This window comes from Piliocolobus tephrosceles, chromosome 8 (genome assembly GCF_002776525.5).
Source record: "Piliocolobus tephrosceles isolate RC106 chromosome 8, ASM277652v3, whole genome shotgun sequence".
NCBI lineage: Eukaryota > Metazoa > Chordata > Mammalia > Primates > Cercopithecidae > Piliocolobus > Piliocolobus tephrosceles.
In genome coordinates this window covers 139,493,647-139,505,437 of record NC_045441.1, presented here as the reverse complement: position 1 = coordinate 139,505,437, position 11,791 = coordinate 139,493,647, and the positions used below count along the sequence as shown (strand labels likewise).

At 52.7% G+C, this 11,791-nt stretch overlaps 1 protein-coding gene across 2 annotated transcripts in view; it reads right to left on the bottom strand.

The window, feature by feature from the left end:
• Positions 1-11,791, bottom strand: part of AGAP3 (ArfGAP with GTPase domain, ankyrin repeat and PH domain 3) — a 63,460-nt gene that overhangs the window by 46,537 nt on the left and 5,132 nt on the right. Inside the window, exon 2 of one of the 2 annotated variants that reach the window (XM_031936092.1) lies at positions 11,649-11,791. This exon is cut by the window's right edge and continues 21 nt beyond it. In XM_031936092.1, the coding sequence (XP_031791952.1) occupies positions 11,649-11,791 (143 nt within the window). The remainder of the gene's footprint in view (positions 1-11,648) is intronic. The other variant, XM_023225457.1, reaches the window with a different exon arrangement.

The following is an 11,791-nucleotide window of genomic DNA, read 5'->3' as shown; positions in this document are numbered from 1 at the left end:
AAAAAAAAAAAAAAAAAAAGTTGAATCAAAGAGGGTACACTTCAGTATTCAATTTTTACAACCAACAGGCATATGTTATTTATTTATTTATTTATTTTTAGGCAGACTGGTCTTGCTCTGTCGCCCAGGTTGGAGTGTAGTGGTGTGATCATGGCTCACTGCAGCCTTGACCTCTGGGTTTAAGCAGTCTGCTCACCTCAGTCTCCTGAGTAGCTGGGACTAGAGGTGCACACCACCATACCTGGCTAATTTTTAAAATTTTTTTGTAGAGACGGGGTCTCACTATATTGCCCAGGCTGGTCTCAAGTGATCTGCCCACCTTGGTCTCCCAAACTGGCACCCAGTTCCATGTGTTATTTGTGTGTGTGTGTGTGTGTGTGTGTGTGAGTGAGAGAGAGAGAGAGCGAGCCAGGGTCTCCCTCTGTCACCCAGGCTGAAGTGCAGTGGTGCAATCTTGGCTCACTGCAACCTCTGCCTCCCAGGTTCAAGCAATTCTCCTGCCTCAGCTTCTGGAGTAGCTAGGACTGGAGGCACACGCCACCATGCCTGGCTAATTTTCATATTTTTTGTAGAGACAGGGTTTCGTCATGCTGGCCAGGCTGATCTTGAACTCCTGACCTCAAGTGATCCGCCCGCCTCGGCCTTCTAAAGTGCTAGGATTATAGGAGTGAGCCACCACGCTCGGCCCCATTTGTTATCTTATAGTCTATAAATTAGAGCTATTCTTCAACACCATAGCCACTGGCCTGGTGTGGCCAGGGAGCACTGCAAACATGGCCAGTCCCATGCGGAGGTACTGGGTGTCAATACCAAGTGGAGTGTGAAGACATGGTATGAATAGAAAAAGATAAAAATATCTTATTAATAGATATTTATATATTAATAGATTTCCTGCTGAAATGAGAATATTTTTGATATGGTTTGGATGTGTGTTTCCTTCAAATCTGATGTTTACATGTGATCCCCAGTGTTAGATATGGGGCCTGGTGGGAGGGTGTGTCTGGGTCATGGGGCTGGGTCCCTCATGAGTGCTGTCCCCACTGTGGCTGTTTAAGAGTGTAGCACCCTCCCCATCGCTCCCATTCCCGCCATGTGACTTCCTATTCCTGCTTTGCCTTCTGCCACTGGTGAAAGCTCCCTGAGGCCTCCCCTGAAGCACAGCAGATGCTAGCACCACCTTCCTGCACAACCTGCTGAATGTCTGCCAATTAAATCTCTTTTCTTTTTTTCTTTCTTTCTCTTTTTTTTTCTTTTGAGACAGAGTCTCACTTGTTGCCCAGGCTGGAGTCCAGTGGCGCAATCTCAGCTCACTGCAACCTCCGCCTTCTAGGTTCAAGCGATTCTCCTGCCCCAGCCTCCTGAGTAGCTGGGATTACAGGTGCCCACCACAACACCTGGCTAATTTTTGTATTTTTTAGTAAAGCTGGGTTTCACCATGTTGGCCAGGCTGATCTTGAACTCCTGACCTCACGTGATCCGCCCGCCTCAGCTTCCCAAAGTGCTGGGATCACAGGTGTGAGCCACAGGGCCCGACCTAAACCTCTTTTCTTTACAAATTATCCAGCGTCAGGTGTCTCTTTATAGCAACATAAGAAATGACTTATACAATTTTGAATATACTGGATTAAATAAAATATATTAAAATTAATCTCACTTTTAAAAAACCTTTTTAATATGGCTACTTGAAAATTGAAAATCAGGCCAGGCATGGTGGCTCACTTAGGCCTGTAATCCCAGCACTTTGGGAGGCCAATGTGGGCGGATCACTTGAGGTCAGGAGTTCGAGACCATCCTGGCCAACATGGTGAAACCCCATCTCTTAGCTAGGTATGGTGGAGCATGCCTGTAATCCCAGTTACTCAGGAGGCTGAGGCAGAAGAATCGCTTGAACTGGGGAGGCAGAGGTTGCAATGACCTGCGATCACACCACTGCATTCCAGCACAGGCGACAGAGTGAGACTCCACCTCCAAAAAAAAAAAAAAAAAGAAAATTTAAAATCGGCCGGGCACGGTGGCTCACATCTGTAATCTCAATACTTTGGGAGGCTGAGGCAAGCAGGTCACTTGAACTCAAGAGTTCAAGACCAGCCTGGCCAACATGGTGAAACCCTGTCTCTACAAAAAATACAAAAATTAGCTAGGCATGTTGGCATGTGCCTGTAATCCCAGTTACTCAGGAGGCTGAGGCACGAGAATTGCTTGAACTGGGGAGGCAGAGGTTGCAGTGACCTGAGATCACACCACTGCACTCCAGCCTGGGCCACAAAGCGAGACTCTCTCTCATTTAAAAAAAAAAAAAAAGAAAGAAAAAGAAAATTTAAGTTCACACATGTGACTTGTCCATGTCTACTGCACAGTGCTGAATCAGAGAAATAAACCACAGGCAAAACATCAAAGATGACCCTGGGTGTTCGTGGTAAGGTGCAGGCCCTGTGACAGCCCTGCCCCCTCAGGTCCTTGCCCCTGGGCCTGGATGAGCTAGACCGACGTACCCCACACTCTGCCAGCTGGGCTCTCAGGCTCGGGTCCGGAAACGGTCATTCCCGTGATCTCATGCAGCCCTCACTTCACACACCCCTATGCAGGCAGTGATGACAGCCAAGCCTCTGAGATAAGTAATGAGACAGTTGCCACCCAGGGCGCATATCCTCAGGGCGGCTGCTGCTCTAAAAACTCTGCAGACGTTAACTGATTTGCTTCTAACGCCCACACCATGAAACGGATGCCCATGTTTTACCAATGGCAAAGCTAAGACACAGAGGGGTTAAGGAACTCACCCAAGGTCACACAGCTCCCAAGTGGTAGGTCTGAGACTCAAATCTAGGCAGCCTGGTTCCAGAGCCCAGGTTCTTAACCTCTACTCTATTCAGGCCCTGAGAGAAGAAATGAAGGCCAGGCTTCATTCCACATCACCCAATACAGAACCATCCAGAACAATCTATAAGCAATAATGGGGTGGCGGGGGGTGGTGGTGGAGGGTGCTGCTTCAGAGTGATGGACAGCCTCCAAAATGTCCCAACTCTTCTCCAACAAAGGCTCTGGGGCTTGCCTTTCTGGTGTGTTTTTTTTTTTTTTTTTGTACAACTGTGATTGGACAAGACATTTAGAGCATCTTTAACCAAAACATCCTCCAGGCACAGAAGTGCCATCCACCAGTGCCTGGAAAAGCCCAGGCCCAGGAAGGGGTGGGGATCCCAGCAGAAGCAGAGCAGAGATCCCTGGAGGGGTCTAGACTTTTCGGTCCTCCCTCTGCCCCTGTGACAGGCTTTGATCCCACTCCAGGCGCTGGGGTTTCAGGTTTGCAAGCCATCAAAACACCAAACTGAAAAGGCAAAAGGGAAGCTGCTGTAGGCAGGCACCGCTACAGTGGCAAGGAGGAGTTCTGGCAGAAAAAGGAACAGGCACAAAGCCCTAAGGCACAGCCATCTGGGGATATGGTATGGAGCAGGCACAGCCAGCCTCAGCCTCCTGGGTGGCCCAGAGGATGGCACTGTCTGCTCAGCTCAGGGCACATTGAGGCCAAAGTACTGACTATGGGGCTCAGACAGTGCCTGACTTGCAGCAGACAGATAAATGTACACTGTAGAAAAACCTACATTAAAAGAGATTAAAACAGTCTTCAACTCAATATTGGGAGGTGGAGGCAGGAGGATCACTTGAGGCCAAGAGTTTGAGACCAGCCTGGGCAACACAGAACCTGTCTCTACAAGGCAATTTTAAAAATTATTAGTTAGATGTGGTGACACATGCCTGAGTCCCAGCTACTGAAGAGGCTGAGGTGGGAGGATTGCTTGAGCTTAGGAGTTTGAAGTTGCAGTGAGCTATGATCACGTCACTACACTCCAACCTGGGTGACAGACCAATATTCTGAGGAAGGAAGGGAGGAAGGGAGGAAGAAAGGGATGGAGGGAAGGAGGAAGGAGAGAAGGGAGGGAGGGAGGGAAGGGAGGCCAGGCATGGTGGCTCACACCTGAAATGCCAGCACTTTGGGAGGTCAAGACGGGAAGATCACTTGAGGCCAGGAGCTTACAACCAGCCTGGGCAGCATAGTGAGACCCCATTTTTATAAAAAGAAAAAAGAGTAACAAACCAAGAGTAAAATTAAAAAAGGATATGTGGAGAATGAACAAAATGCAAATGACCCCCCAAAACTGTTTTAATACTGAATCTCACTAATAGTCAAAGTGAATCCAATAATGAAATAGCTAGTGATGAACTAGTAATCAAAGTCAAGCAAAGTAAAACAACGAGGGTCATTTAGTCTTTTCTTTTTCTTACGTATCAGATGGAGAAGGGGTGCCAGGGAAGTGAGGCAGGGAACTCCAGGCTGTCTCTACGCCTGGAAAGCAAATGGCCTCTCTGCAGGGCAGTGTGCCAGAGTGCCGCAAAAGCCCTAAAAATGTGCCGACCCCAGCGTCTGACCATTTTCTTCTGAAAATTTGTCCAAAAGCAATAATGAGACAAGCGTACAAGGAGGTACATAATAAACAACATTGCCTTACACAGGATACTCTGCCACCTTTCAGAATAATGCCTATATTTCACCTGTGCTTATGATGCGCTAGGCACTGTTCTAAACACACCACAGAGGAGGTCTCAATCCTCAGCACTACCAAGCAGCGGAGGCGGTGGCAGCTTTGTTGTGACCCATCTCAGGTAAGGAAACAGAAAATCTCACCTCTCCCCACGGGAGCCCTTCTGATGATCAGTTCCTGGAGGGCTCCAAGGTAGCGCATCTCAAAGTGCTGCAGGGACAGAGGCAGCCTCAGAACAGATCTTAGGGACCCCAGTTCAGGTCCTCATTTGACAGACAAGACCCCTGGCCAGGGAGCCAAGCCTGGCCTGTTCCAGATACTCACGCCAGGGTCACAGCTAGCCGCATAGACAACCAGAATGTGACTCTCAGAAGATGCGCCTAGAGCAGACTTGCCCCAGCTCTCACAGCCAGTTAGTGGCAGAACAGGGACGGGAACCCAGGTATCCTGACTCCCAGTCTAGGAGCTGCCAAATACATAAATGAATGCAGGAGCCTCCTTTTGTGAATCTCTGGCTCCCCTTCTCCCAGCAAAGCATTTTCCACAACAATCCCACGTTTGCTGCAAAAGCCTAGTAACATCAAATCCAGCAAAGAGTCGTTCATAGAAAAAAGACCAGAAGGATGCAGGTCCAACCGCCCACTGCAGATCCCCCCAGGGGAGGGGAGGCCGGGCAGCCACCTTCCTGCTTCTACATTTGAATGGCTTTTAACAAGCATGTCTTTACTTTCATCCCTTAAACACATTAAAATGAAATTTGAATTAAATATGCATTTGGGCACGGTGGTGGCTCCTGCCTGTAATCCCAGCACCTTGGGAGGCCGAGGTGGAAAAATTGCTTGAGTCCAGGAGTTTAAGACCAGGCTGGACAACATAGCAAGACCCCATCTCTACAAAGAATGAAAAAATTAGCTGGGTGTGGTGGTGCATATCTGTAGTCTGCTACCTGGGAGGCTGAGGTGGAGGATCGCTTGAGCCCAGGAATTTGAGGCTACAGTGAGCTAGGACTGCACCACTGCACTTCAGCCTGGACAACAGAGTGAGACCCTGTCTCCAAAAATATATATACACACACATATACATACATATTTTATATATATATATATATATATGTTTCTTGAACAAACATCTGCCTACTATATGCTACATCCATGCTACCCATGGGAGCGAGACGCCTCAGAGAGCTACCATTCAATTCAGTTGGGGACTGAAGACATCCAGAAGAAAATTATAGTGGGGAGCAGAAGAAAATTATAGTAGGGAGCAAGAGTCCTAGTTCACCCTAAAATTATATTCTAAAGACCTCCAAGAGTTAAACTCTGGTCTGTTTGACTCTCATAAAGCTTCCTGTAGAAGCAGCTTTTAAGGGCTGATGTGGTGTGGCCACCAAAACTTATTCAGCCCATACATGCAACGCAAACCACAGAGACCTGGAGTTGGAGAACCAGAGAAAATCCCTGCATCTTCCGCTCACTGCATGGCTTCAGGAAAGTTCCTTAATCTAGGACCTAGGCTGTCTCATTTGTGAAATGAAAATGATACTTGCAAATCCAAAAAAGACCCTCCTCTGGGAAAATAAACTATGAGATGCAAAGTGTTGCAAAGCCTCATTCCAACCCCCAGCAGTGAGCCTGGCAGAGGGAATATATTCTTGGGTGGAACATGCACCACCCAGTCTCTGCACCCTCAAAGCAGGTGGCTGGGCTCACTCCGCCTCCCGACCTCAACTCCGCGCTCCAAAATGAGCTCCCTTATTGCTTGGCCTGTATGGTTTAAGTCAGCTAGGGGTCAGGAGGAAAGCATCTGATTAAACTAATTTCCAGTTACCTGAATATTAAAAAGAAACTAACACAACAGGTGGATGTTTAGGCAATGCCACACAGGGTCATGGGAGTTCTTATGGGGGTGTCTGTCTCCCCACAGCCTCAGCTTTCCCAGGCTACACCTGCTTTCCAAGAAGGGTACCTCGCTTCCTTTGCTTCTGGGCCAGGGATGCGCTGACAGCTGGTAGGGGGCTCACAAGCACAAATGAGTGGTGTGGACACTGGCGTGGCTCAAGCCTTCTTAAAGGCTGAAACCCTCGTGACGCCCATCTCCCGCAGAATGACGCACCAACTCCTGTGGTTTCTAGGAACACGGCACGGTGGAAATAAATACTGGAGAAAGCATGAAATACTCCTTCACCAGGGTCCTGCCCACCTCACCCACCCATCTCCTACAACTCAACACCCGAGCTGCAGAGTCCAAATTGCCATTCCAAGAGCTACTCTATGTTCTCCTGCCTCTGTTATCTTTATCATCCTGTTTCCTCTATGTGGGAACCCTCCTGACCCCCAGGCCTGGCACACGTTTGACGAAAGAAATAAATGATACAGGAAGATAGCCAGGTGGCACCACAGGGACAAGGACTGCTTCCTCTATGGGGTACCACTGCTGGGAAGAGCCAGAGCTGAGACCCTGGATTGAGCAGGGTACCAGGGGTTCCCACGAGGCCATGCAGCCTGAGATCAGGCTGGACGGGTCTTCCCGCGCTGGCTTCTGACCCGGAAGAAAGAAATGATGAGGTTTCCCAAGTCTCTGACCTTTGCCCTGCCCTGGTGTTCTGAAAATCTCGGTCTCCTTCTGTACTCCCAGTACCTCTCTGGCACCTCCTACAGGCTGAGTCGGTCTCTCCAGGTGCACCAAGCCCAGCCCTTCTGGCCCCTTCTCTCCCCTCCTCTCCTTTGATTGTCTGCTTTTCACTGTGCTAGATGCAACTGGGCCACACAGTAGGAGCTAAATGAATGTATCTGGAACAAATGAAGCTTTCCCTGGCTACTAGCACCCACACGGTTATGCTGTTTTTCAGAATTCCTAGAACTCTTGTGGGCAAAGTCCTACATAAGCAACCAGGCCCCTATGAGACACTCAGTCCCTAAACCAACACATTGCCAGAGGGGCCCCAGCTGGCTCCAGATGCATGTCCCTGGCACCCATCCCAGACCTCCCTAGTCCTTGTCTTTGAAGGCAACCTCAGCAGTGTGTGGTGCAGCAGGGCCCACAGGGGAATGCAGGGCCCGGCCAGGGAGTGCCCACCCAGGAACAGTAAGGAAAGCTCAAGAGAGCGCCCTGGCACAAACACGGGGATCATCGCCAGTCCTCCAGGATCAAGTCACATGACAAAAAAACAGACACAAACACTAAAACCCCAGGTGTGCCTAAGGGCTGAGGGCTGCGGGCTGCGGGCTGCCAGGGCGTGTGCCGTCTTTTTTTTTTTTTTTCTTTTGAGATAGAGTCTCACTCTGTTGCCCAGGCTGGAGTGCAGTGGTGCGATCTCCACTCACTGCAAGCTCCGCCTCCCAGGTTCACGCCATTCTCCTGCCTCAGCCTTCCAAGTAGCTGAGATTACAGGATCCCGCCACCACGCCCAGCTAATTTTTTGTATTTTTAGTAGAGACGGGGTTTCATTGTGTTAGGTCAGGATGGTCTCGATCTCCTGACCTCGTGATCCGCCCACCTCGGCCTCCCAAAATGTTTGGATTACAGGCGTGAGCCACCGCGCCCTGCCATGTGCACCATCTTACTCTCCATCTGAGCTGCCACCCAACTGCGGCCACAGCTGTGGCCCCTTCTCTGTCTAGCTGAGGCTTGACCCAAACAAGAAACCACCACATCTCTTTACCTTAGTCCCTTTAGGATATCACCAAGCCCACAGCCCAGGGCAGGCAATCTGTGAACTGAATGAAAGTGAGTGGGGTAAGGGTTTAAGTGAGAATGCTCTGGTGGCCAGGCCAGGCTGGCTGGAATGCTCAAAGTAACGGTTTAAAAAAAAAAAAAAAAGCCCTAGGGGGGAAAACAATGGAGAAACTTGAGCAAGTCACCCAGTTGACAAAGCCCAGCTCCGGCACACACAATAGTAGCCGTATGGCACACACACACCTAATAGTCAGGTCCACCTCCACTTCCAGGCGGGAGCCCCTCCGGAACTGCCAGAGGGGACCCCAGCCCCTGCTCCTCCTCTGTGCGGGGCCCTCACCTGCACACACCGACTGAGACCAGCAGACCTTCCCAGGACCTGCTGGATTCCGGGCTGCTTCTCCCAACAGCTTCTCGGGGCTCCTGGTTAGCTTGGTCCAACTTCCTGTGCTCCACATGCCCAGTGTCCCCATTTGGACTGAGGCCCTGGTTCTCCTGCATCCTTCTTTCTAGGACTCAGCCAGGAAACCCAAGCTGTCAGGGAGCGCTCAATGTAGGTGAGTGCCAAGCAGGAAGCAGGCTCCTGTTGAAGGCCCAGACTCTCTCTGGCTGTACCCGCTTGGCTCCCTTCCTTCTCTGAGCCTCAGTTTCCCCACTAGTGAGGTGAAGGTGGCTCAGAGGTTCTGCACATAGTGAGCCCTCCAGCTCTCCCTCCCAGCTGAAGGCTGTACTTCTTCCACTCCCTCAGCCCAAGTAACGGGCAGGTTTCCTCTTTCCTTGGCCTCTGGTGGGAAAGGAACTTTTCAAAATGGTCTCCCTCCCCTCAAATCCTGTCCTGAAACACAGGAAAGCCAAACATCCCCTGCTTCCTCCTGCCCTGGACACAGGGTCAGAAGTGACTGTGAGTGGCAGAGAGACTACAGGAGGCCCAAGTGCCCATTGCATTTCCTCAGAGCCGAATGGATCCTGACCGCAGGTCCCATGCCACCTTCAGAGCTGGGACAAACAAACCCTTCACCGAAGTCTAAACAGTGGGGGAGGCTTTGTTACACACTCGGAACATGCACCGCGCCTTTCCACGGAGAGGCTTACCCCCAGGAAACATAGGAGCCGGCTCCCAGCTGACACTGTGTTTATGTAACAGCCAAGGTCTGTTCGACCCTGGGGCTGGGGGTGGAGGGCTCAGTCTCAGTCCAGCCTCAGACTGTGCTCGGAAACGCCCAGGGAGCTGCGCCTCTCCCTCCTTGCAGAAAGAAGGTGGGGACGCGGCTTCGGCTTCGCAGGACAGAAGCAATATGGTTTGGCAGATGGAGAGGAGTTCTATCGCAGGAAGGATATAGGGCAGAAATTGAAGAAGGAGTGTTTTTTTTTTTCTTTTGAAGACTGTCTACAGCAGAAAAGTGGGAACGCAAGAGAGGTGAGGTGGATAAAGATGACGGTGCCAGGAGAGGCTGGGCAGGGGGGAGGGAGGGAGAGCAGGGCAGCAGGGCCCAGGAGTGGGAACAGCAGGGCTGAGAACGGATGTGTGAGCCGCAGCTGGGTCGGTCTGGTGACAATGAGACACCGGCTCCCAGGATTTCACAAGGGGGAGGCCGAGCTTCCAGGCCTAGTAGATGGAACCATGGGGTATTTCCAAACCGCAATGGAGAAGTTGGTCAGGGGAGGGCTCTAGGAGGGGAAATTCTGCCTGTTGTGTTAAATTTAAGACGAGGCAAAAAACTCAAGGGCGCCCCAGGAATCACAGCCTTCACATCACAAAAGATGCTCAACCAGAGGCTCCCCTGAGCTGGGGAGGAGGGGTTGCTGCTCATCAAGCTGGAGCCCCGGGGAGCCCGGAAACCTGTCCCTGCTCTGGGAAAAGCTCGGAAGCAGATGTGCCCCCACCCTCCTGTGGCCAGCCCACGAGGCTTGTCGCCCTCCAGAAGGAGCTGGGGGAAGGTAAGCTTGGAGCAAATCAGGAATGTCTTCCTCCAAGGACAGTGAAGCTGCAGCAACGATGTCTCTCCCGCCTCCACCCTCTTCAGATCTAAGAGGAAAAATTGGTCATCTTCTCTCTTTGGGGCCCAGGGCTCGCACAAATGCCATCTCCTAGTCCCCAGCTACAGCGGTGATTCAGGCCATTTACTCAGATCCACGTTAATGAGATTTTTCTGTCACCTAATTAGTTCACAGAGAACTCAGCCTTGAGAGGAAAGAAATAAGAACCGGTTGGGAAAAGGCAGAAGGAAGTCAGACTGTCATGTCACAACAAAAGATAGGACCCAGCACTACATGGGGTCCCCCCAGACCCAATACTCCTTCCTCAGCTATGGGGGCCTCTGAAAGTAGAAAGGGAGGTGTTCAGGTGCACCACCCCCCAGAACCTCAGGCAAGCAGATGAAGCTGTGAGTGGGGCCCTAACCTTAAGGCCCAAGTCAGGAACAGGCCCCTGCCCACAACTCCATGCTATCACAAAAGGCCTTGGCTCTCGCTTCATTTCCACGGAGGCCAAACCCACCACCTGCCGGTGGGCGTCCCCTTTCAAACAGAGCTGGGGGAGGAAGCAGATGGCCCAGGGCGAGGCCCATCTGTCCATGCCCGCTCGAAGGTCACCATGCCACTGGGGTGCCTGCGGGTGCCGCCAGCACCCACCACACCAGGGCTTGCGAGCTATCTACCAGCAGCGTGCGCCCACTTCCAGTGCCCTCAGTGGTCGAAAGTCCAGGGCCTAAGGGCCCAGAGAAAAAAGCGTTAGGCAGCGCAGTGGCCGGGGGTTTCCGGTCCCCGACTCCGGGTGCGGTGTCCCTGGAGGTCAGTCAGCGCCCGCCTCCAGACCAAGGAGCCCCGGGTCCCCGGCGCACTCACGACCCGGCCAAGGCGCGGATGGACCTGCCGACGCCTCCCACGCGGTGGCGGCGCCGCAGCCCAGCGCCAGGCCCGGCCCGCGCCCGCTTGGCCGCCGCGGCGTAGGGGGTGTGCGTCGGGAGAGGGCGCCGCGGCGAGCGCCACCCTCCGGGCCTGCGGGCGCTGGGCCAGGGAAGGCTGCCATCCACTAACGCGAGGCTCCGATCCCCTGCCCCACTGCGGAGCAGGGCCCGGGCAGCGGCTAAGATGCCTCCCCGGTCACGGCCCCACCTCCCGGCAGCTGAAGCCCTCTGCCGCGCCCACCTTCCCCGGCCAGGCCTGGACAGATCTGGTCCCGGCCCCGCGAAGCGACACCACCTTCGCGCCCTGGAGCACAGTGAGCAGAAAACCCCCAACCCCAAAGTGTCCCCGAACGAGATATGGCGAAGCTGCCCGCCGGTTCTGCAGCACAGATCGGCAAACCTTGTGGCCTGGACCTCAAGCGCGCAAGGACCCCCGACAGGGAGAGCATGGCCAGGCCCGGCCCGTGGAGCCCTCGACCGGCGCCGAAGAGGCCACCGCGCCCCTGCTCCCGCAGCCCCCGGCTTCGCTCACCCTCGATGGAGATGACGTGCTCGCGGATCTGGTTCTGCAGCGCCAAATCCTCGATGCGCTCGATCAGGTCGTAGATGGCGTAGATATTGGGATGCACGGACTCGAAGCGCTGGATCTCGGCCCGGATGGCCGCGGAGTTGGAG